Genomic DNA, 24,999 nt, shown 5'->3' on the forward strand with positions numbered 1-24,999 from the left:
TACAAGCAGTGTATAATGTGATGGAAAAATGAACCCAGCCAGCAAAGGAGGCAATATGGACAATCGCAATACATTAGCAAGTGCCTTGCATCTACATTCAAAAAGCAATAGGCGCATCTCTGCAAATAGTGGATTAGAAAAAGCCTACCGTTTGTGCCTACAGCTCCTATGCAGAGCTATGTGTTCAGTGGCCTCAATGTTGATATGTCCCCAAGTGGCGCATGGGTGAGTGGACTTAGAGTAATGCTGGCCATACACGAAAAAGGGTTATGTAGACATTTTGTAACGACAGCGTTTGAACAAGCGGGACAGATGGCGACCTATGGCAGATAGCTGTGGAAAACTTGATCTGCCATATTGAATTTGTGCCGAAGGACAAATCTGCATCCAAGCTATGGATCCCAGACCCGACCACAAGTTATGGCAAAAAATCAGTCGGTGACTTGTTGTTTTAACTATTGGCACCATCATCTAAACCGAAAACCTTCATAGGCAGAATATGAACAACAGGTTGGAAAACATGCACTGGCAATCACTAATGCGTAGCCGGTTCAACCCTTTTACTACCAGAGTTTTATTTTTTTTTGTTTCTGCGTTTTTCATTTTTCTTCCCTATTTTCTTTGAGCCATAACTTTTTTTTTATTTTTCTGTTCACATTGCTGTATGAGGGCTTATTTTTTTGCGGGACAAGTTGTACTTTTTAATGCCTCCATTAATTGTGGCATAAAATGTATTGGGGGAAGCTGTAAAAAAAATTCAAAATGGGGTGGAATTGGAAAAAAAACCGCAATTCCTCCACCGTTTTATGGGTTTTGTTCCCACGGCGTTTAGTTTGTGGCAAAACTGACCCATGCCCTTCATTCTCTGGGTCAGTACGATTACAACAAAATCTAAATAGTGTAAAAATACATGTAAACTTATACATTTTTATAAATTTTTTTTTTACATCACCATATTCTGACCCCCATAACTTTTTTTATATTTGTGTCTAGTGAGCTGTTTAGGGGCTCATTTTTGCGGGATAATCTGTAGTTTTTATTTGATACCATTTTGAACTGTGCGTGACTTTTTAATCACATTTTATTACTTTTTTGGGGGTAAAGAAGCAATGAAAAAAATGGCAAATTGGCCATTTTGACCCTTTTTTCCGTTACGCCATTCGCCATATTGGAAATCTTTTAAAAAAAAATATTTTAATAGTATGGGCGTTTTCGGTCGCAGTTGTATTTATTGTTATTTAGGTATTTATTTTTTTAATTATACGGAAATGGGGATGATTTAAACTTTTATATTTTATTTTTTAACTTAAAAAAAAATGTAATTATGTTTTTGAATTTTTCATTATATACTATCAAGGATTTTTAAAATGGGATTTGGATTGAATTTTGCTCATTTCTTATCCTGATAAATAAAGAAAATAAGTATTTCAGCATGAACGCTATAAACCTCATCAGCGAGGCTTACAGTGTTCAGCACAACTACCGATGCCCCCATTGGCCGCACGGGGCAACGGTAGGAAGCACAAGCTTCTGGGTTTTTGCGCATTTAGATGCTGTGATCTTGCTTGATCACAGCATCTAAAGCCTTTAATTACCGCGATCGACATTATTGCAGGTCTCTGCTGTTTGAAACAGCTATGATACCCGCTGGTAGTGAAAGGGTTAACACTGCCGGCAAGACTAGTTATAAAAATGGCTGAAACAATTATTCCTAGTCTTAAAAGAAGGAATTCATGCCCGGCAGAGCAAATTTATTAGGAAGCCAGTGTGTTCCGAGTTCTCCTCCTTTTAAGCCATTTCCAGTGTAGAAGATACATAAAGTGTGTAGATCCGGAGATAAAAGTGTGTGCGTCGATAGGCTTCTGATCCGTTTCCGCACTCTTTCAGGCTGGCTCTGAGAAGTCCTTTATCTCGTCTTCACCAGGAGGTGGAAACCTTCCGCTACCGAGCAATATCCGACTGCTGGCTGACCGTGAACAGGATGGAGCAGGCCCGAACTGAGTATCGTGGGGTTCTCCTGTGGATGAAGGATGTCTCTCAAGAACTGGACCCCGACTTATACAAGCAGATGGAAAAATTTAGAAAGGTATTTGTATTCATCCAATCCTCAATATCATTGTTTTCTTATCTAAATTTCTTAAAGGGGTGTAGGTCAAATTCTAATGTCATTTGTCAGAATGAGAAAAGGCTCACGGGGTGCACGAAATCCGGAAGCGCTCTTCGTGTCTCTTAAAGGCTATGTACACCTTCAGGGACTATTATTTTTTCAATTGGTCTTATTAAAAATATTGAGCCATTCTGTGACAAAGGGTTAACAGTTTTTCTAGCTGTGTGACTGGTACTTTCACTTTCATCTAATAACCCCTATTTCTAAATTACTAAGGTCATAAACACTTATTTAAGCCACATTCTTTCCAGTAGGATAAGAACTGAGCTATAATGAATGTTTATAACGTCAGATAGCAGAGATAAGGAGCCGTCAGCTGAGCTGCCTGACAAGCGGAGACAAAATACAGACTCTGCTAGTAGATAAACTCAAAGCTGTGAAGAGAAAACAGCTCATCATTTTTAATAAAGACCAATTGAAAAAATATTTAGCTCAAAATGAGTACAATGCACTATATAAATTGTACATGGCCTTTAAAGTTACAATATGCAGATGATCCAGCAAAATAAAAAGTTTTACTTTATTTAAAAGCAATAAAAACTGCAAATACCATGTCAAAGTTCAAGGGCACAAACACTTATCTGACGCATTTCTTAAACTAAGATGGGTCAGAAACGCCTCAGATAAGTGGCTGTTCTATTCAACTTGGACATTTTGCTATGGCGGTTTCTGTTTTAAATGGCTTTGAAATAAAGTAAAACTTTTTTGCATACTGTAATTTGTCAAAATGTCATATACAATCATGTATGCTGCGTTCAATCATATGTGGCTGTGTACTGACTTATTGGAGGCCCCCAGCTGCCCTAGTGTCAGCGAAGTGAAGATGCTTACCTGTCGCCTGCTGGGTCTGTGGGCTGCAAGATGGCGGCGACCACTTCCTTTCACTACTTCGAGGAGCCTTTTATCCTGCTCAGGCGCTGAACGGCAGACGGACGCATCTGCACAGACGGATCCGCACCAATAATGCAAACGCTTGTATCTGTTCAGAACGGATCCGTTTGCATTACCATGAAAAAATTTTTTTTTTTATCATAATGCAAACGGACAAATTGTATTAGAAATTGGCCAACCCCTTTGACATATATTTTTGGAGTCAAGGCCCTGCTTTTCTAACACCATTCTCAAGTTAAAGGGATTATCCAGGAATTTAATATTGATGGTCATCAACATCCGATTGGGGAGGGGGGGTACGTTTACCAGCACCCCAGGCCAGTAAGCTGTTTGAAGAGGCTGCTATGCTCATCGGAGCTCATGTGAGCAGTGCAGTCTCTTCACAACATACCATCACAGCGCCGTACGTTGTATAGTGGCTGTGCTTGGTATTGCAGCTCAGCCCCATTCACTTGAATGGTACTGAGCTATGCCTAAGGCTGCTTTCACACTCATGTTTTGGGCGGATCTGTCATGGGTCTGCAAAAATGGATCCGTTACAACAATACAACCGCATGCATCCGTCATAAACGGGTCCGTTTGTATTATCTGTTAAGCTACTTTCACACCTGCGTTAGGTGCGGATCCGTCTTGTATCTGCACAGACGGATTTGCACCGATAATGCAAACGCTTGTATCTGTTCAGAACGGATCTGTTTGCATTACCATGAGAAAAAATAAATACATTTTTGTTCATGATAATGCAAACGGATCCGTTTTGACTTGCACTGAAAGTCAATGGGAGGCGGATCCATTTTCAATTGCACCATATTGTGTCAGTGAAAACTGATCCGTCCCCATTGACTTGCATTGTAAGTCAGGATGGATCCGTTTGGCTCTGCATCGTCAGGCGAACATAAAATGCTGCAAGCAGCGTTTTGGTGTCCGCCTCCAGAGCGGAATGGAGGCTGAACGGAGGCAAACTGATGCATTCTGAACAGATCCTTATCCATTCAGAATGAATTGGGGCTAAACTGATCCGTTTTGGACCGCCTGTGAGAGCCCTGAAACGGATCTCGCAAGCGGACCGAGAAACGCCAGTGTGAAAGTAGGCTAACAGCCAAGACGGATCCGTTATGCATGCGGCTTGGACTCCCATATTGTTGAATGGATTAGGCAGTGGCTGAGGGACAGACAACAGAGGGTTGTAGTCAATGGAGTATATTCAGACCAAGGTCTTGTTACCAGTGGGGTACCTCAGGGATCTGTTCTGGGACCCATATTGTTTAATATCTTTATCAGCGAAATTGCAGAAGGCCTCGATGGTAAGGTGTGTCTTTTTGCTGATGACACAAAGATTTGTAACAGGGTTGATGTTCCTGGAGGGAAACGCCAAATGGAAAAGGATTTAGGAAAACTAGAGGAATGGTCAAAAATCTGGCAACTAAAATGTAATGTGGATAAGTGCAAGATAATGCACCTGGGGCGTAAAAACCCAAGAGCAGGATATAAAATCAGTGATACAGTCCTAACCTCAGTATCTGAGGAAAGGGATTTAGGGGTCATTATTTCAGAAGACTTAAAGGTAGGCAGACCATGTCATAGAGCAGCAGGAAATGCTAGCAGAATGCTTGGATGTATAGGGAGAGGCATTACCAGTAGAAAGAGGGAGGTGCTCATGCCGCTCTACAGAGCACTAGTGAGACCTCATTTGGAGTATTGTGCTCAGTACTGGAGACCATATCTCCGGAAGGATATTGATACTTTGGAGAGAGTTCAGAGAAGAGCTACTAAACTGGTACATGGATTGCAGGATAAAACTTACCAGGAAAGATTACAGGACCTTAACATGTATAGCTTGGAAGAAAGACGAGACAGAGGGGATATGATAGAAACTGCTAAATACATAAAGGGAATCAACAAGGTAAAAGAGGAGAGAATATTTAAAAGACGAAAAACTGCTACAAGAGGACACAGTTTTAAATTAGAGGGGCAAAGGTTTAAAAGTAATATCAGGAAGTATTACTTTACTGAGAGAGTAGTGGATGCATGGAATAGCCTTCCTGCAGAAGTGGTAGCTGCAAATACAGTGAAGGAGTTTAAGCATGCATGGGATAGGCATAAGGCCATCCTTAATATAAGATAGGGCCAGGGGCTATCCATAGTATTCAGTATATTGGGCAAACTAGATGGGCCAAATGGTTCTTATCTGCCGACACATTCTATGTGTCAGAGAAAACTGATCCGTCCCCATTGACTTACATTGTGTACCAGGACCGATCCGTTTTGGCTCAGTTTCGTCAAGTGGACAGCAAAACGCTGCAGGCAGCCTCCAGAGCGGAATGGAGACTGATCGGAGGCAAACTGAGGCGTTCTGAGCGGATCCTTTTCCATTCAGAATGCATTAGGACAAAACTGATCCGTTTTGGACCGCTTGTGAGAGCCCTGAACGGATCTCCGAAAAGGAAAGCCAAAACGCCAGTGTGCAAGTAGCCTTAGCCGTGTGACTGATGTATGGTGATGTCACTGGACTAGGAAGAGGCTGGAGCGCTGCATCCCCTTGCAACAGCTGCTCTGCGGGTGTCCCACGAGTCGGAGCCCCGTAGATCTGATAGTGATCACTTGTCCTGAGCATAGGTCACCAATATAAAATTTCCAGATAACCCCCTTCAAGGCCGGATTCAGACGTATTAAAAATCTTCCCTATTGCGGTCACAATGCACAATTCAGTCCATATGTCTCTGTCGGACTGGAGCTGGCGTCCGCTGGAGATCATTGTCTACAGATCTGTGTTCAGTGATGCATAGACCAGTATAGTGCATGTATGGGTGTCTGTGCAGTCCAGCTTTACTGTCATGTATTCCTGCATCAGACGCGGACGAGCCGCGCTCTTACATCAGCATTGCTACTTATTGAGCAGTGAGGGGATCGCTCCAGTATTCGTGTCTGTAGCCAGACGTTTCTGACATCGTTCTTGACGCCTTGAGTTCTCTGGACCATAAATTATTCAGTTCGAGTAACTTTCTCAGCAGCTGCAGTCTGAAGTGTGGACAGCAGGTGGCGATGTTGGCCCACTCACTCTCTGAACTAGTGATCTCCAACCAGCTGTTGCAGAACAACAACTCCCATCATGGTCGGCCATGTTGAGTGCTGTAGTTTTGCCATATTTGCAGAGCCACAGGTCTAAAGTAAGATCACCGGACATACCATAGTTGATAGCTACTTTACGCTTTTTTTCCCATCAACATACGCTTTCTGCTTGGCCTGCTAGTTCTATGGAGAGAGATAAGAGGCTGCCGGACATCTCTGCTGCCACCTCTCTGACTAATAGCTATTTATTGTCCGTGGATCCCTCCAAAATCAGTGGGATTCACCATAAAAATCTCCAACTTGAGAGATTAATAATCATGTCATAGCGCAGCTATCTGAAACGTACGGTTTCATCAGTAGGTTAGGTCGTCTGCACATTACTTCACTGCTTTTGTAAGCATTTTGATTGGTTTCTTCTGTCTTTATTCACATCCAAAGCTGCTTTCAGAATTCTGGCTCTTTTTAAAAACAGAGCAGTGACGCTCCACCAGACTCTGTCAGTCCTGTGATCGAGCCGCTGAGCTGTAACTAATCCTATCTGACCTCCCACAACACCTTGATCACCGGTAACGAGACCTTAGCAGAATTTAGCTTTGGATGTGAACGGAGAATAACATTTCCTATGAAGAAAATCCGTCTAACCCCTTCCCAAGCAACGGATTTACAAGGCTACTGACGAATGTTATAATACTCTAAGGCAGTGATTGCTAACCTCGGGCACTCCAGCTGTGGTGACACTGCCACTCCCAGCATGCTCCATTTAGCCAAGCAAGGGGGCATCTTGGGAGTTGTAGTTTTACCACAGCTGGAGGTTAGCCATCACAGCTCTAAGGTATTCCTGGAGAGTAAGGCTCCATTCAGACGTCCGCCCTTTGGGTCCAAGGTCCGGGTGCGGACCCATTTATTTTCAATTGGGACGGAAAAGATGCGGACGGCACACAGTGTGCCGTCCACGTTCGCATTTCCGCTCCGCAAAAAAAATAGAACATGTCCTATTCTTGTCCGGACAAGAATAAGCATTTCTATTGGGGTGCCGGCCCGCTGTTTTGCGGATCTGCAAAACACGGCGGATGTGTGACTGGACCCTAACTTGTACGCTGCCCAGGAGTTGGCGAGATCCAGACAGGTCAAATGAATGAAACTGAAAGTAGGAAATTACTACACGGTGACTGCATGCTACCACCAGGGCATTGGTGCGGACATTGAGGTGCCCCCTTCCCTCGCAGGATCCGTATCCTCTGTGCTGGTAGCTGCATTGATGGTGTGGGGGTATATATATATAGAAATTCCCTCATTGTCAGGGATTACGTCAGCGCTCGCAGATTCCTCTTCATCTGTTCAATTATGCAGGAGAGGGAATTGGAGGTCGCCCAGTTGGAGTGCGCATTACTGAGAGCGAGGACCTGAGAAATTACAGCTGAAGTGATCGAAGGATTAAAGATCTTCCCGCTGCCTGATGCAATGGGGTATTATATGATGGAGGGGGGACGCAGGAGGTTAGATCATCACTCTCATCAGCTTGTGAATGCATCAGACATCTTGGCCCCTATCCTTCCCCATGGACAAGGATGGAAATATCGCCGGCTGGCATGGATCATTAACCCTTCCCTGGCGCTCCTCATGCACTTACTACTTTATCACCTGTGATAGGATAGCTGTAACGGACCGACACCCTCTCCTATCGCCCCCTCAGCTGCCAGTTTGATGACACTGAGTGGTCCGCTGCAGACTACCCATCTCATGGCTCTCCACAAAATCCCTCTGTGGTATATAAATCTTATGGCAACACTTGGGGGGTCCCCCCTTGCCTGCAGGGCCCCTGTGCACTTATACACCCACCCCTGATATGGAGCAACATGGCTATGATTTTACGAACGGTCCAATAGTTTTCTGCAGCTTCTACTGCAATGGGGAGGGATTGCAAAGGCATGGCGGCAGTGTCGGACCATGGCAAGGAGAACTGTCCAGACAGAATATAGAATACAAAGGCGCCAGAAGCAAGAAAACAGAAAGAGTGGCGTCTTCTAAAAAAAAAACGCCACTCATTTTTTTTGGGCTGCGTATTCAATCCGAGGGCAAAGATACATTCCCAAACCAAGCTCCTGGCTAATGGCGATATACCTTGGATAAACGCTGGCTGCACCTGCCCATTTGCCAGGACCGGTCAGATATTGGGGGATAGAGGGGTCCGGCAGTTGGGTTTTAACATCCTTTTGTTCTCAAGGGCAGCAGCTTCTTCCCCACGGGCTCTTTAGAACACATGCACACTCTGCTGTACGTGCTGGAGGGGAATAAGGCCTCATTCACACAAATGATACGGATTAGGTCCGGATGCGTTCAGTGAAACTCGCACCATTTTGCAAGCAAGTTCAGTCCATTTTGTCTGCGATTGCGTTCAGTCGTTCAGGTTTTTCCGGGTGCAATGTGTTTTGAAGCGTTTTTCACGCGCGTGATAAAAAACTGAAGGTTTACAAAAAACATCTCTTAGCAACCATCAGTGAAAAACGCACTTGCTTGCGGATGCAATGCGTTTTTCACTGAAGCCCCATTCACTTCTATGGGGCCAGGGTGCCGTGAAAAAACGCATAATATAGAACATGCTGTGACTTTAACAGAACTGATGGGTGAAAAACCACGCTCATGTACACCGAACCATTGAAATAAACGGGTCAGGAATCAGTGCGGGTGCTATGCGTTTAAGTCTCGCATTGCACCCGCGCGGAAAACTCGCTCGTGTGAAAGGGTCCTAACTGGAAGCTATCAGAGGCGCTAGAACAAAATAGAATAAGTACAATAATGTAGGAAAAATGCAGATGCTTTTTCTGACATCATAACCTATCATTTTCAATAAAAAAAATAATTGCTGCACACACATATAAACAGTAAAGCTGAGAAATGGGGATCATTCTAAATTCAAGTGGTACTATACCTACTATTGGAATTAATGGAAGCTCTTGGCGCACATTTGTTCAAACTTGTGTCGGGCCCATCCACCACGCGTCAAGGTGGCTTCCGCGGACGGGCCCCTATCACTAATATACCGCCTCTCTTGGACTTATCCAAGTCCACATTATCAGGGCAGTGAAGGAACCAGCTTCATTTGTACTTTGCTCAGAAGCTCCAGGCAGATGGGCGTGTGCTCAGTCATTTTCAATTATAATCTATCTACAATATCTGGATATTCCTGCAGATCGGCATAAAAAATAACTAATGAACAAACGGACAAATCAGGATGAAAATATGTATTCTGATTTAAAGGGAGCCTGTCACCAGGAAGGTCACTGATAAACCAGGCACAATGCCTTGTAGGACTAGCGCAGCTGAATGTACCGATACCTTTCACTTAGCGATCCGCCGCTTCATTCTGAAGAAAAAGCACTTTTAATCTATATGTGAGCAGTTAAGTGCACTGAGGGCGGGCTTAAGCCACTTGGTGCACCCTTGTCCCTCCTGCTTCCTCTGCTAGCCTCTCCTTCTCCTGCTTGGTTGACAGGGCCAGGCGAGATGACTATGCAAGAAGGGTCCTGCCAATCAAGAAGGCAATGGTGGGGATGGCAGATGAAGCAGGAGGGGCAAGGGTGCACAGAGTGGCATGGGCCCGCCCTCAGTGCACTTAACTGCTTGTTTGTATATGGATTAAAGGTATTTTTCTCCAGAATGAAGCAACAGATCACTGTGTGAACGGTATTACATTCAGCTGAGCTAGCCCTGCAAGGCTGTGCACCTGGTGTACCGGGGACCTTCCTGGTATCGGATTCTCTAATACCAGGAGACAACAATAAAACAAGTTTAACTCCATCTTCAGGGAGAGAACATCTATCAAAGATCACTCCATGCTATGGGATGTGGAGCATGTGAGGCACAAATCAGCAGTAGAAACTGGACCTGTGAGGGCTGAAGGTGGGGTTTCTGGAGGTAACTGAAGGTTGCAGGTAGTAAAGCCGAGAAGGACTCTTCTACCATCCGTCAGGCCGGGTGGCATCGACTATCCAGGAGTAATGTGGAAGACTGGAGAGAAGTTGTAATCTCCTGCCATCCCATAATCCGGAATATTTAGTCATTAGGAACCCTTGGTATGATACTCCACGCGTTTCAGCCTCCTTCAGTCCTCTTGGACTGCTCTTTCAAGGTCACGTCTTGACAAATTCCTCCTCCTTTTTCTTTCTGCCTGGAGAAGATGTGCCAGAGATCCGCACGCTGATCTGCATGGCTTCCCCAGTGTTCAGCAGCCTGTCCTCGTCACGGGAACATTTGGTCACACAGCATTTGGCTTCACGCATCCATGGTCCGATCTGACGTAAAAGACTGGCATGGCGTTTTCAGGCCGTACACCGCTGATTCTTGGATGAAGTAGATGTTGCTGCTCCCCGCTAAGCGGAATGGCTTCATACAAGAGGAGGATTTGTGCCGTCCTCGTGGTTGGAGCGATGTTACTGTTACTAGCATAAACTGGCCCTCCTATGTCTTAGGGGGTAGGCATGCATTGTGCTTTTGCAGGTGGAGGGGCTCAGGATGCTCTATCAATTGCTGGGGGGCAGCTTTCTGCAGCAGAAATCTTCCTCTCCCACTCCTAGCGGGCCAGCCAGACCTCAGCAGTCAGTAGGTTCAGAATGTTGATGGCCCATCCTTGAGATAACTCTGCAGCATTGAATTGTTGGGGTCCCACTCATGGAAACGCCACGTGTCAGCTGCTTGAAGGGGCTCCAATGCTCACTCAAGTACTGCGGTCCATCTACTTGCACGTCATCTACATGGCTGCAATATCCTGCACTTCTGAGTACGACGGTGTGCAGTAGACAGACCATGGCGAACCGCGAAGAGGCCGCAGATCAGTGGGATAGAAAGTACTGATAGAAGAGCGCCCCCCCTCTGTACTGACATGCAATTCTGCATTTTGCATTTGTTTACTTAAAAACCGTATGTTGCGCTATAGAACACATATTTATGACTGCAATTTACATAGCATGCATTCCCTGCTTTTCCCTTTAGGTCCAGGCACAAGTGCGTCACACCAAAGCTGCTTTTGATAGACTGAAAACCGACGTATGTGAAAAAGTCGATCTTCTCAGAGCCAGTAGATGCAATCTGTTATCTCATGTTCTGACTAATTATCAGGTAAGTACATGTCAGGAACAGTATTATAGTAGTTATATTCTTGTACATAGGAGCAGTATTATAGTAGCTATATTCTTGTACGTAGGGGGCAGTATTATAGTAGTTATATTCTTGTACATAGAAGGCAGTAATATAGTAGTTATATTCTTGTACATAGGGGCAGTATTATAGTAGTTATATTCTTGTACATAGGGGCAGTATTATAGTAGTTATATTCTTATACATAGGAGCAGTATTATAGTAGTTATATTCTTGTACATAGGAGTAGTATTATAGTAGTTATATTCTTGTACATAGGAGCAGTATTATAGTAGTTATATTCTTGTACATAGGAGGCAGTATTATAGTAGTAGTGATATTCTTGTACATAGGAGGCCGTATTATAGTAGTAGTAAAATGCATTGAGAGGACTCCCGAGCTCAAAGAGGAGTCCTCTTAGTGCATTTTACTGCTGGTTTGTAGGAGCATAGTGTTGTATGCAAGTGAGTATAAAGAGAAATATCACATAACCGGACTCGGCATCACTTACACTATTCACCGTTTTCTCTAGTTTGGATGGTGTTTAGGAGCTGACAGATTCCCTTTAAAGGGGTTGTCCGGGACCAAATGTTTTAAAAAAAAACACGTTTACTCACAATGTACATCTAAGTAAAGACCTCCATACATTTTCAGCTATTTTTGCCACTTCTATGTGGCTCCAACGGTCCCCCACTCATTGTTTATATATCTGTTTATCTTTACCTGACTTCCGGCTGCACTGCCCTGTGGGTCCTGGAGCAGCGCAGCATCAGGTGGTTACAGCCGTCTCTCTGCTCCGCTGTAACTCCGCCCCCTCATCAATATTCACCTCAATTCATTCTGCAGCTCACCGGACTGGAGGGGCGGAGCTGAGCTGGTTAAGGGGCGGGGCTTAGCGGGATGTCGGCCAGCCGCTGTAACTCCGCCCCCTCATCAATATTCGCCTCAATTCATTCTGAAGCTCACCATTGGAGGGGCGGGGCTGAGTGGGTTGTCAAGGGGCGGAGCTGAGCTGGTGGTTAAGGGGCGGGGCTTAGCGGGATGTCGGCCAGCTACTGTAACTCCACCCCTCATCCATATTCACCTCGATTCATTTGCTGCCAGTGACGTCACCGGGCTCCCTGAGCAGCGGAAGAGGAAGCTTTGCTTGCCTGCAAGGGACCCGGTACGTCACTGAGGAAAAGAAAACAGTAACTTCCGGCCACGAATTTCAAAGATGAAAACGGGGCTGCAGAAATCTGTGCAAAAGGTACTACCTGCTTGTATGTAATGTGTATGCCACACTTGTACTATTAGAGTAATGTCCCCAATCCCGGACAACCCCTTTAACTGATGTGCAAAGGGGGCCCTGAGCAGCGCTCCTTCTACCTGATGTTAGGTTTTTATTGCTATGTGCAGGAGAACCTTTATTCTACTTTAATTTCTCTTCTCTTTGTCGACTTTCTTTTGCAGACAACACTACTTCACTTTTGGGAGAAAACCTCACACACGATGGCCGCCATACATGAAAGCTTCAAGGGATACCAGCCATATGAATTCACTACTCTTAAGGTGATCTGTTGTCTGCAGTTTTTTCCTTAGTTCAGCCTATTATTCCTGAACTATTCCTTATTGGTACAATTAGAGGAGGGGAATCGCCATAGCGCCCATTGCTGTTGCTAGTCTACGTTTCCCACTAGCCCCATTGTAACATGTGATGTCTGTGTGGTACAGTATATATGTCCTAGCAGGAACCGCTCTACAGTTCTACAAGTTGTAGCCCCCAGTCTTAGTATAATGTCTCCATGTTGCCCCGATACATTATAGCAATGTCTCCTTGTGGCCCCACTCTTGCTAACGTCACCGCTCTTAGTCTATGCTCCCCGGTCATCTTGTGCAACACGCGTTGCGATGCGTACTGATTTACGCGCGCAGCGTGCTGACTTGTAATGTGCGCCAGATGCTGAGGCCAGGACATGTTGTGCGTCAGCGTGTACGACTCATCAGTACACACCTACGAAGCGCCCATTTTTGAAATGGAAAGCACTGTCATGTGCAACCACCCTCATGATGTCACTAAAAATACAGCGGTTATATCCCCATTTCTTAATACCGCGGTATATCCTAGATACCGGTTTATCGCCCACTCCTAGTTCTGTGGTTTGGTTCCTATCTGTCACTATGTGATGCACCATGAGTGGTGGGAGAAGCTCATTATTTGAGTTATGTAGTTTGGTTTTGCAGAGTTCGGGCGGTTCAAGTCTGATGTGTAGGTTTTTTTTTTTGTTGTTTTTTTTTTTTTCCAGTTTTGTATTTCCAGCGTCAGTCAGCCGCCACGTTTCAGCATCTCTGAGCTATGACTCCCATGTTACGGAGACATTTTGTTCAGTTGCTATAATATGTTCATTAATAAAACATGTGACAAATGCCTACACGAAAAGATATGGCTGCCTTCCAGCTCCATTAATTACCAGCCGCGTGGGCGTCCTGCTGGAGCCGCAAGGGGAAGAAATCTCCTTTTACTATTGTGCCCGCTCCTCGCTCTGCTTGCCGGTTATTTTTATAGTCACGACTGAGAACCGCTCTGACAAACAAGTCGCTGCAGAAAGCCAGGGAGCGACATCTCTCCAGGTGGAACAGCCCTTTATTCCTGGCGCCGCTCCCCTGCTGTACATTACATATAACTTGTAGAGATATCTCTGAAAGAGCCCGGGCCCCCAAAGTGGCCCTTAACAAGCCGTCAGGTGCATTAACCTCATACTATATTTTGTCCGATTATCATGATATTCCATCATAAATGTGTACTGCCCCTTTAAGGTGTTTATGTTTAAGGTCTTTGAGACAGATGGGTATTTGTGGCCCCCTCTGGGCACCGCGGATAAGAATGCATCTGCAAACCCTGCACCCTCTCTGGTCTCATCCGTTTTACTTACCTTGCACAGAACTTGCATTGTGTCAATAGTAACCTCCAGAGCTGCATTCTCAATTCTGTAATCCGTGAGCATTTGTATGATAGACAGACAGAACTAAAAAGGCTTAGACAACCATCTGGACGTTGTCCTATTAATCTGCGGACTTTATGCTCTCAAAGCTATATAGAAGCCAGCAGAATTTGGAATGCAGCTTTGGGAGTGACTGGTGTAAAAGACCTGATCAGTGCGATATAATGAAATGGTTGTGACTGTCTACTCGGGTACTACAGAGCCCTCGCTATAAAGGGTCAGCCCTGGATTTGGGCGGTCAGAATGTATTTTTTCCGTCCGGTTTTTGCTTTGTTTTGGCTCGGTCAAGTTTATTCTGCTTCTGAAAAGCAAATGTTCTCCATTTTTCCGTTATCTTCTGTTGACTTAGTATTTATCATCTCCGAGCTCTCAGTACCAGGATTTCCCCCATCGCACTCGTTCCCACGCTTGTGTGGGCGCGCCGGCGGCACTTAAGCAGATTGCGCTGTACAAGATTAGGCCGCCTGCTTCCAGATGCTGTGGAACTACAAGTACCAGCAGGAGAGCTTCTTCTCCCCACCGGTATTCTAGCAGTGTAATTTGTTTCACGTAATTCAGTTGCATCCATCTATCTTAAACTTTTTCAATATGGGGACCTGGTCATGTGACCCTTAAATGGGTTGCCCCATGAAAAATATTCTACAGTTTTAAAACCAGCACCTGGATCTGAACACTTTTGTAATTGCATGTAATTAAAAATGTATCATAGCCACTGAGTTATTCAATAAAATGTATCTGTACAGCGCCACCTGCTGTTTGTTTTTTTCCTATTGTTTTGTTTTGCTCATTGAGCAGGTCGCACATGTTCAGTTTCATCCCTCAACTGCCTCCTGAGCTGTGATAGGGGGAGCATAGACACGCCTCCTGAGCTGTGATAGGCAGAGCATGGACACGCCCCCTGAGCTGCAGCAGAAAAGACACTCCCCTTGAGCTGTCAGCTTGATATAAATCCATACAGTGGACTGCACTGCGCTTGTTGAGCACAGAGAAAGCACAGGAGCGCTGGTACCTTCTCAAGCAGCTGATCGGCGGGGTCCCAGGTGTCAGACCCTCCCCTCCCCCACCGATCAGATACTGATGACCTGTTCAGAGGATAGGTTATCAATATTGAAATTTCGAAAAACTCCTGGCCCAGATCTTGCTGATCCGCAAATTAATAGGAGGATGTCCAAATGGTTGTCTAAGCCCTTTTAGCTCTGGTCTATCATAAAAATGTTGATAGATTCCAGATAACAATCGGCAGAATTGCGAATGCAGCTCTGGAGGTTACTATTGACACAATGCAAGTTATGTGCAAGTAAAAGTAAAACGGATGTGACCAGAGAGGGTGCAGGGTTTGCAGATTCATTCTCATCCGTCTCTCTGTGAACTACAGGATGACATCATCGCCTATCGAATCCCTCCAGCACTTTGGTCTCTGGGGGCCACTATCAGTCCTGAGAATGAAGAGGCTGCAGCACTGGTTTAGGGCTGCACCCCCTTACTTTCACACTTGCGGCAGAGGATTCCGGCAGGCAGTTCCATCACCGGAACTGACTGCTGGATCCGGCAATCCGGATGCAAGCTGATGGCATTTGTCAGACGGATCCGATGCATTGAAATACCGGATCAGTCTCTCCGGTGTCTTCCGGAAAAACTGACTTGGTATTAATTTTTATTTTTATTTTTTTAAGGTCTGGGCATGCGCAGACCAGAAAGCTGGATCTGTTTTGCCGGAACACTTAATGCCTAATACACTTCAATGTAACTTAACGCCGGATCCGGCATATGTTCAGGATTTTTGGGCGGAGAGAAAACTGCAGCACGCTGCAGTATTTTCTCCGTCCAAAAAACATAAGAGTGACTGAACTGATGCATCCTGAACGTATTGCTCTCCATTCAGAATGCATTAGGATAAAGGATCAGTTTTTTTCCGGTATTGAGCCCCTAGGACGGAACTCAATACGGGAAAAAAAAACGCTAGTGTGAAAGTACCCCAAGTTCTCCTTTCGTAGCAGCAGCGCCGTGGCCTCCCATTGTGCAGAGAAGTGCAGCATTTACTTGAGTGGGAGCAATTCCTTTCATAGCCAGGTGGCTGGGGCGCCGCTCTGCAGGGTAGAAGAGTTGAGGCAGTGCAGGGGATCCAATAGCAGGATGTGGCCGGGACGTCAGTAAGGTCGACCAGGGCAGAAATCGGCCCCCGGTGCCCTAGAGAGAGTAAGGCAAGGGTCCCAAATCTGTGCACTGTGCTGATGGATACAACATTTAACCCCTCCACATTTTAACCTCCATTTTCATTTTCCACTTTAGAGTTTACAAGACCCACTCGATAAACTGTGCCGCCAGTCTAAGAAGAAAACAAAGGCCAAGGAAGCCCCTCCTGAAACGCAGGACAATGACCAGTAAGTGGCAGGAAATAAAGGTCCCTGTAAAGTACATTAAGACTGTGAAAACCCTGCTGTAATATCTCACTTCTGGGCTGAGATAGGATGACTTCAAATTACAGGGCCAAAGCCTGAGGCTGCACCACTGAGAGATTGTGCGGTGTCCTCCTGGAGACCTTGTGTGCATCTAAATCGCCACATACTTCACTGCTTACACACACGCACACGTCGTCATATGGGTTAGTTCATGGATGCTCAACCTGCGGCCCTCCAGCTATTGTAAAACTACAACTCCCAACATGCCCTGCTGTAGGCTGATAGCTGTAGGCTGTTCGGGCATCCTGGGAGTTGTAGTTTTGCAACAGCTGGAGGGCCGCAGGTTGAGCATGCCTGGTTTAGTTCACACAGCGGATTTTTTGGGGAAAAAAAAAATTCTGGTGCGGCTTCTCAATTTGAGTGCCATGGAGCAGGCCCTGCATGCAGCAGTGACCATCTGGACACCGCTCCAAGAAAGGACATGTGGTCGCAGCTATAAACCACCGCCATACGAAGTGCAGCGTGCTCTACTATTGAACACTCATCGCTGCAGCCCCTGGATTCGCCGGCAAAAAGTTCTGCATGAACGGGGCCTTTGCAAGCCAGATACATACTTAGGCCTCTTGCACACGACCGTATGTAATTTGCTGTATTTTGTGGTCCGCAAAAAACGGATCCACAAAAAATACGGATGAAATTCGTGTGCATTCCGTCTTTTGTGGAACTGAACCTCTGGCCCCTAATAGAACAGTCCTATCCTTGTCCAGTATGCGGACAATAATAGGACATGTTCTATTTTTGCCGGAACCTAAATATGGAAACGGAATGCACACGGAGTACCTTACCTTTTTTTGCGGATCCATTAAAATGAATGGTTCCGTATACGGAAAGTAAACCTAAAAAAAAAACGTTTGTATGCAGGAGGCCTAAGTATGCAGGAGGTCATAAAAAAACACCAAGGAACACCCACTTCTGGGTGGGGATTATACAGACCCCGCCCATTTTCACGTTAGGACAAACTGAATTTTACAGGGTTGTCTTAGAAAATTACAGACTATTGGCGATTATGCGAGTAGAATGCAGGTATTGATGTAGATGGTGATTTCAACAGGAGCGTAGATATCGGGCCGTGTCACCAGCTCCTTACAGCGCTATTGCAAAGCAACAGAGAAAATGGGTACACTACGGCCCACCATGATTATTGAAAACAAAAAACTTCTCTTTTTCTCCCCCCTCCCCCTGCAGACTGATTTCTTTAGATGAGCAGCAGAATGAGACCGAATCCATGTCATCAGGTACGTCTTGTCTCTCTCTTTTGGGTTTTCTTATTTTACCGTGGCCGCGCCTCCACGATTAAAGGGGTTTTCTCATTTCATAAAGTGATGGCATATCGCCAGTATGCGCCTTCAGTTTTCGGTTAGTAGCGGTCCGACATCTGGGACCCCACATCGATCCTGAGCTAGTCCTTTTGAGCAGGACTAGATCAGGACAAGTAAGGCTCTCTCCTTTCAGTGACTGTAAGCAGAGATCTTGAAAATTGTAATGAATTGGAGCACAAAGTACAGCGACTAAAGATCGCCGTGTAGCAGTACAACCATTGAAGTGAGTGGGGCGGCAGCGCAACAGCGTTTTGGTGTCCGTCTGATGAAACGGAGCCGTCCTGGCACACAATGTAAGTCAATGGGGACGGATCCGTTTTCATTGACACAATCTGGCACAATAGAAAACGGATCCGTCCTCCATTGACTTTCAATGGTGTTCAAGACGGATCCGTCTTGGCTATGTTAACGATAATACAAATGGATCCGTTCTAAACGGATCCATCTGTGCAGATCCATGACGGATCCACACCACATGCGAGTGTGAAAGTAGCCTAAGGCTACTTTCACACTAGCGTTCGGGGCTCCGCTTGTGAGTTCCGTTTGAAGGCTCTCACAAGCGGCCCCAAACGCATCCGTACTGCCCTAATGCATTCTGAGTGGATGCGGATCTGCTCAGAATGCATCAGTCTGGCACAGTTTGTCCTCCGCTCCGCTCAGCAGGCGGACACCCGAACGCTGCTTGCAGCGTTCGGATGTCCACCTGGCCGTGCGGAGGCAAACGGATCCGTCCAGAGTTACAATGTAAGTCAATGGGGACGGATCCGTTTGAAGTTGACACAATATGGCTCAATTTTCAAACTGATCCGTCCCCCATTGACTTTCAATGTAAAGTCTGGACAGATCCGTCTGAGCAACTTTCACACTTAGAATTTTTTCTAAACTATGATGCAGACGGATCCGTTCTGAACGCAAGTGTGAAAGTAGCCTAAGATGGGAGAGGCAGCCAGATGTATGTACATAGGCTTGCTGCAGTGTTACAGCCTCCTGATGGCGGTTTCCATTTTCCAGGTACATTGGATGATTTGTTAGATCTGAAACCAGAGGAGAAGTTTATCTTTGAAGAAAGTGGTGAGTTTTCCTGCAATCTGAGCCCATGTATCAATGGTTCACCGTATACCTCTGGCCGATAAAGGTGGACCGGGTCTGGAGGACCCACTGTATCAAGGAGAAAAGTTCTATCTTATGAAATTCTCCTAGTAGTTTTAAATTCATTTCACCATCTATAAGAGCAGTATTATAGTAGTTATATTCTTGCACATAGGAGCAGTATTATAGTAGTTATATTCTTGTACATAGGAGGCAGTATTATAGTAGTTATATTCTTGTACATAGGAGTAGTATTATAGTAGTTATATTCTTGTACATAGGAGGCAGTATTATAGTAGTTATATTCTTGTACATAGGAGTAGTATTATAGTAGTTATATTCTTGTACATAGGAGGCAGTATTATAGTAGTTATATTCTTGTACATAGGAGCAGTATTATAGTAGTTATATTCTTGTACATAGGAGCAGTATTATAGTAATATTCTTGTACATAGGAGTAGTATTATAGTAGTTATATTCTTGTACATAGGAGGCAGCATTATAGTAGTTATATCCCTGTACATAGGAGGCAGTATTATAGTAGTTATATTCTTGTACATAGGAGCAGTATTATAGTAGTTATATTCTTGTACATAGGAGGCAGCATTATAGTAGTTATATCCCTGTACATAGGAGGCAGTATTATAGTAGTTATATTCTTGTACATAGGAGCAGTATTATAGTAGTTATATTCTTATATATATATAGGGGACAGTATTATAGTAGTTATATTCTTGTACATAGGAGGCAGTATTATAGTAGTTATATTCTTGTACATAGGAGGCAGCATTATAGTAGTTATATTCTTGTACATAGGAGGCAGTATTATAGTAGTTATATTCCTGTACATAGGAGGCAGTATTATAGTAGTTATATTCTTGTACATAGGAGGCAGTATTATAGTAGTTATATTCTTATATATATAGGGGACAGTATTATAGAAGTTATATTCTTGTACATAGGAGGCAGTATTATAGAAGTTATATTCTTGTACATAGGAGCAGTATTATAGTAGTTATATTCTTGTACATAGAAGGCAGTATTATAGTAGCTATATTCTTAACCAAATTTATTTTTATTTAAAGAGTAAGGCATATCAATCGATCACAAACCATCGTAGCATCACTGGTAAGGCATAGTCACAAATCAGCCATGGACGTGACCACAATTGCATGTCAGTGCAACACATGTTGTACAAAATGATACATCAAATGTGACAGACAATAAAAATCTAATATAACACAAATAAGAGGAAAAGAGAGGGAAAGAAGGGAAAGGAAGGGGGGGGGGGGGGTAGGGGAGTTTTCCCCAACTCCGTCAGGGGAACTTCCTATATGTCTTCCAGGGCGACCAGATTTTCAGAAAGCGGGAACGCGTGCCAGATTCCCAGTGGGCCAGCTCTTCAAACCTGTAGATCTGATCCACCTTATCCCTCCACATCGAAACAGTGGGAGGTTCAGTATCCTTCCAAAGCAGCGGGATGAGCAGTCTCGCCGCCGTGATGAGCATAGTAGGAAGATCAGATCTACAGGGGGAAAGCGAGTCATTAGAGCACCAAAGCAGGATCAGTTTAGGATCCAGCTAAACCTGCTTAGCACACACCTCATTTATCAGAGCTTCTATACTGGTCCAGAACGCTTTAATCTTTTCACAGTGCCACCAAATGTGTGACAGAGAGCCTACGTCTTTTCTACACCTCCAGCACTCACTTGGGAAATCTGCGTTAAGCCTATGCAAAAACTCCGGGGACTTGTACCATCTCGTAAGCAGCTTATACGAGTTTTCTTGCACCTTAATACAGCGGCTAAAGCCGTGAGAGTGTGTAAGGACAAAAGCCCTTTCCGGGTCTGTAAGGTGGATGGACAATTCCCTTTCCCATGAAGAAAGGAAATGTAGCTCAGGAGGGGAGGCTGAGAGTAACTCCTTATATATGGTAGACAGCGGTTTAGGGATCCTACGGGCATCTGATAGTCTCCTAGACAGCCAAGAGGGGGTTCCAGAGGTGGTGGGGGGTGGTAGCTTAATCATCTTAATCTCCTTCTGCAGGGCAAAACTCTGTAGGAAGGAAGCTTTTTTGACTTTAGGGTCATTCAAGACCGTGGACCAATCCAGGGACCCATCCGGGGACCGGATCTCACTTAAAGGGATCTCGGCCAAAAGAGGCCAGATACCTGAGGGCTTCTCAGCTTCCGGATGGACATAAAACTGTAAAGAGGAAAGCGGAGTACCCGGTATGGGAAACTCAAGTGTTCCATCCTTAAACTGCTTGGCCCACTCAACAAACATACCCTTCCATAGGAGTGGCAAAGAGGAACTACCCGGAGAACAAGGGGACAGCCCCCAGAGAATCCGCTTCATTCTAGTGGAGAGCAGGGAGCGCTCAAGACACACATATGGAGCACTATAAGTGCTATTGAGGAGGGATAGACCTCTAAATAGTTGAAAGGCCACATAGTAGGAACGTATGTCGGGCAGACCAAAGCCGCCAAACCTCCTCTCTCTGGTCAGCACCGAATAAGCAATTCTGGAGGGTTTACTTCCCCACAAAAAGAGGGAGAAAACTCTGCGGATGTCTACAAAAAATGAGTGCGGCAGCCAGATAGGCAACACCTGCAGAAGGTACAAAAATTTAGGAGCTATAAAGGTCTTGAGGTAGTTCCTCTTGCCACACCAAGAAATAAACGGCAGTTTAATAGAGTGCAGCTGCTTCCTAACTGAGGACAATAAGGGGGCATAATTCAGAGCAAATAAGTCCTTCGCCTGAGCCGGGACGTGCACACCCAAAAATACTATGTCTTTTGTAGCCCAGTGAAAGGGGGTAGTATCCTGAAGGGCCTCTTTAACCGATTCTGGACAAGTAACGTTTAGGGCCATGGACTTGCCATAGTTAATTTTAAAGTTTGACACATAACCAAACTCCTCAAAAAGAGACAAAAGCCTAGGGAAGGATGTTTCGGGATTGGAAGTCATAATAAGTAGGTCATCTGCAAATGCGGCTGTCAAGTGGGTCTGAGAATCAATGGTCAAGCCCCTAACAGCAGGATCCTGCCGGATCTTACACAGCAAAGTCTCCATCACTATGACAAACAGAGATGGGGAGAGGGGACACCCCTGCCTTGTCCCATTGGATATGGAAAAGGAGGGAGAAAGCGTACCATTTATTTTGAGCCTGGCAGACGGGGCTGAATACAGAGTGAAGATCGCAGATATAAACGAATCTGGGAAACCAAACCTCGACAGGGCCCGTGACATATAATGCCAACCGACCCTGTCGAAGGCCTTCTCCGCGTCCGTGCTCAGCAAAGCCAGAGGCGTGGAGGAGCTTCTAGCCCAATCCATAAGATGGAGCAAACGTATCGTGTTTTCACAGCCCTGTCTGCCACGCACAAACCCCACTTGCTCGCTATCAATAAGATCCGGCAGGATCAGCTGTATTCGCTGCGCCAGTATCTTGGCCCACCACTTGACGTCCGCATTTAGCAGTGAAATCGGGCGATAACTGCCACAGTGGAGGGGGTCTTTGTTTTCTTTATGGATTATAGTTATGTGGGCCTCTAACGTTTGGGGGGGTAGAGAACCTCCAGTCAGGAGGAAATTACAAAGTGCCTGAAAGTGAGGGGTCAAAACGTCTTTGAAGGTCTTGTAATACGATATAGGGAGTCCATCCGGGCCTGGACTTTTGCCTGAAGGAATGGAGGAAAGGACCTTGCCAATTTCCTCTCTTGATACAGGGGCGACTAGTTGGGAAGCTTGCAGGTGACTAATAGAGGGCAGCTTCAGAGTGGACAGGAACTCATCTGTGGCTTGCTCAATAGAGGCTGAACCAGGACGGTCTGGAGTGGGGAGGTTATACAGATCCGCATAAAAAGCACTAAACGCTTTCGCTATATCGTGAGTCGACTTGTGCTTATTGCCTTTCGCATCTAGAATAGCAGGGATAAATGAATCCACGTGACGTTGCTTAGCCATGGCAGACATCAGTTTATTACCTTTGTTCCCATGGGCATAAGCTTTAAACCTGGAGCGGAATATAAGTTTCGCTGATTTGGCGTTGAGCAAGTTTTTCAGTCCCGTCCTGGCCTCCGCTAATTCAGCAGCCACAGCCTGAGCCTGGGTTTGCTTATGGGTCAGTTCAAGACTCGCTATGCGGGACAGCAGGTCATCTACAGCCTTGGAGCGCAACTTTTTAACATGCGAGCCCAGGGAGATTAATTCTCCTCTAACCACCGCCTTATGAGCCTCCCACAAGATGGAGGAGGAGGGAGGAGGGTCGCCCACTGCATTAAGAGAGAAGAATTCAGACATAATCCGGGAGATTCTAGCTGCATTGGCAGGGTCGGAGATCAATGTGTCATTAAGACGCCATACTCTCTCTCGTTTAGGAAGAGCTGTCATAGACACTCGGAGAAATACTGGGGCGTGATCAGAAAGCGTAATGTTCCCAATCCTCGTGTCTACCACCTGAGAAATATGGGGGGAGGATAAAAACAAGTAGTCCAACCTATGGAAGGATTTTTTAGCGTTTGAATAAAACGTATAATCCCTACCAGAGGGATGCATAGTGCGCCACACATCAATAACCCGCAACTTCTTCAGCGCAGTCTTCAGACGTCGCAGAAGTTTGTGGGACAACTCAGACCTCTGAGAGGACGAGTCAAGGCCTGGCTCCATAGTCACATTAAAGTCACCTCCTAGTATAAGCATGCCCTCACTAAAAGCCTGTAATTGCTCAAGAGTCCGAACGAGCCAGGCGATCTGACCCCTATTAGGGGCATATAAATTAGCCAGGGTAACAGGCGCGTCAGCGATGTGCCCCTTAACGAATAAGAAGCGACCATCAGTGTCCGCAAGGACAGCGGAGTGTTTGAAGGGTAGGCGCTTGTGGACGGCCACGCTGACGCCCCTGCTAGCCGAGGCAAAAGAGCTATGAAACCATTGTGGGAATGCGTTTTGGGACAATTTCGGGATCTTCCCTGATTTAAAATGAGTTTCTTGGAGGAATACAACAGAGGCCTCATCTTTCAGTAACAAAGAGAGCACCTGAGACCGCTTACATGGCTCGTTCAGACCCTTGGCATTCAGTGAGGCAACTACAACAGAGGCCATAGTGAAGACAGAGGAGGCCTGTCGGCCCAGAGCAAGAGGACATCCTATAGTAGCTATATTCTTGTACATAGGAGGTAGTATTATAGTAGTTATATTCTTGTACATAGGAGGTAGTATTATAGTAGTTATATTCTTGTACATAGGAGCAGTATTATAGTAGTTATATTCTTGTACATAGGAGCAGTATTATAGTAGTTATATTCTTGTACATAGAAGCAGTATTATAGCAGTTATATTCTTGTATATAGGAGCAGTATTATAGTAGCTATATTCTTGTACATAGGAGCAGTATTATAGTAGTTCTATTCTTGTACATAGGAGCAGTATTATAGTAGTTATATTCTCGTACATAGGAGCAGTATTATAGCAGTTATATTCTTGTACATAGGAGCAGTATTATAGTAGTTATATTCTTGTACATAGGAGCAGTATTATAGTAGTTATATTCTTGTACATAGGAGCAGTATTATAGTAGTTCTATTCTTGTACATAGAAGCAGTATTATAGTAGTTATATTCTCGTACATAGGAGCAGTATTATAGCAGTTATATTCTTGTAAATAGGAGGCAGTATTATAGTAGTTATATTCTTGGATATAGAAGGCAGTATTATAGTAGTTATATTCTTGTACATAGGAGCAGTATTATAGTAGTTATATTCTTGTACATAGAAGGCAGTATTACAGCATCATATTCTTGTCTGTGCGGAGGGGAGTCTGTTTTGTCAGGCCATTCGATAACCGTTTCTTATCACCAAATTGATGTTGAAACAAGTAGTCAGTAATC

At 45.0% G+C, this 24,999-nt stretch overlaps 1 protein-coding gene across 4 annotated transcripts in view; it reads left to right on the forward strand.

Moving 5' to 3' along the window:
* Positions 1–24,999, forward strand: part of ICA1 (islet cell autoantigen 1) — a 70,590-nt gene that overhangs the window by 41,434 nt on the left and 4,157 nt on the right. For all 4 annotated transcript variants that reach the window (XM_044293899.1, XM_044293898.1, XM_044293900.1 and 1 more), the window contains exons 6-11: positions 1,888–2,086; positions 11,117–11,242; positions 12,713–12,811; positions 16,531–16,622; positions 17,886–17,935; positions 19,031–19,090. In XM_044293899.1, coding sequence (XP_044149834.1) covers positions 1,888–2,086; positions 11,117–11,242; positions 12,713–12,811; positions 16,531–16,622; positions 17,886–17,935; positions 19,031–19,090 — 626 coding nt within the window. The remainder of the gene's footprint in view (positions 1–1,887; positions 2,087–11,116; positions 11,243–12,712; positions 12,812–16,530; positions 16,623–17,885; positions 17,936–19,030; positions 19,091–24,999) is intronic.

The sequence above is a fragment of the Bufo gargarizans genome, chromosome 5, assembly GCF_014858855.1.
Source record: "Bufo gargarizans isolate SCDJY-AF-19 chromosome 5, ASM1485885v1, whole genome shotgun sequence".
In the NCBI taxonomy this organism is placed as follows: Eukaryota; Metazoa; Chordata; class Amphibia; order Anura; family Bufonidae; genus Bufo; species Bufo gargarizans.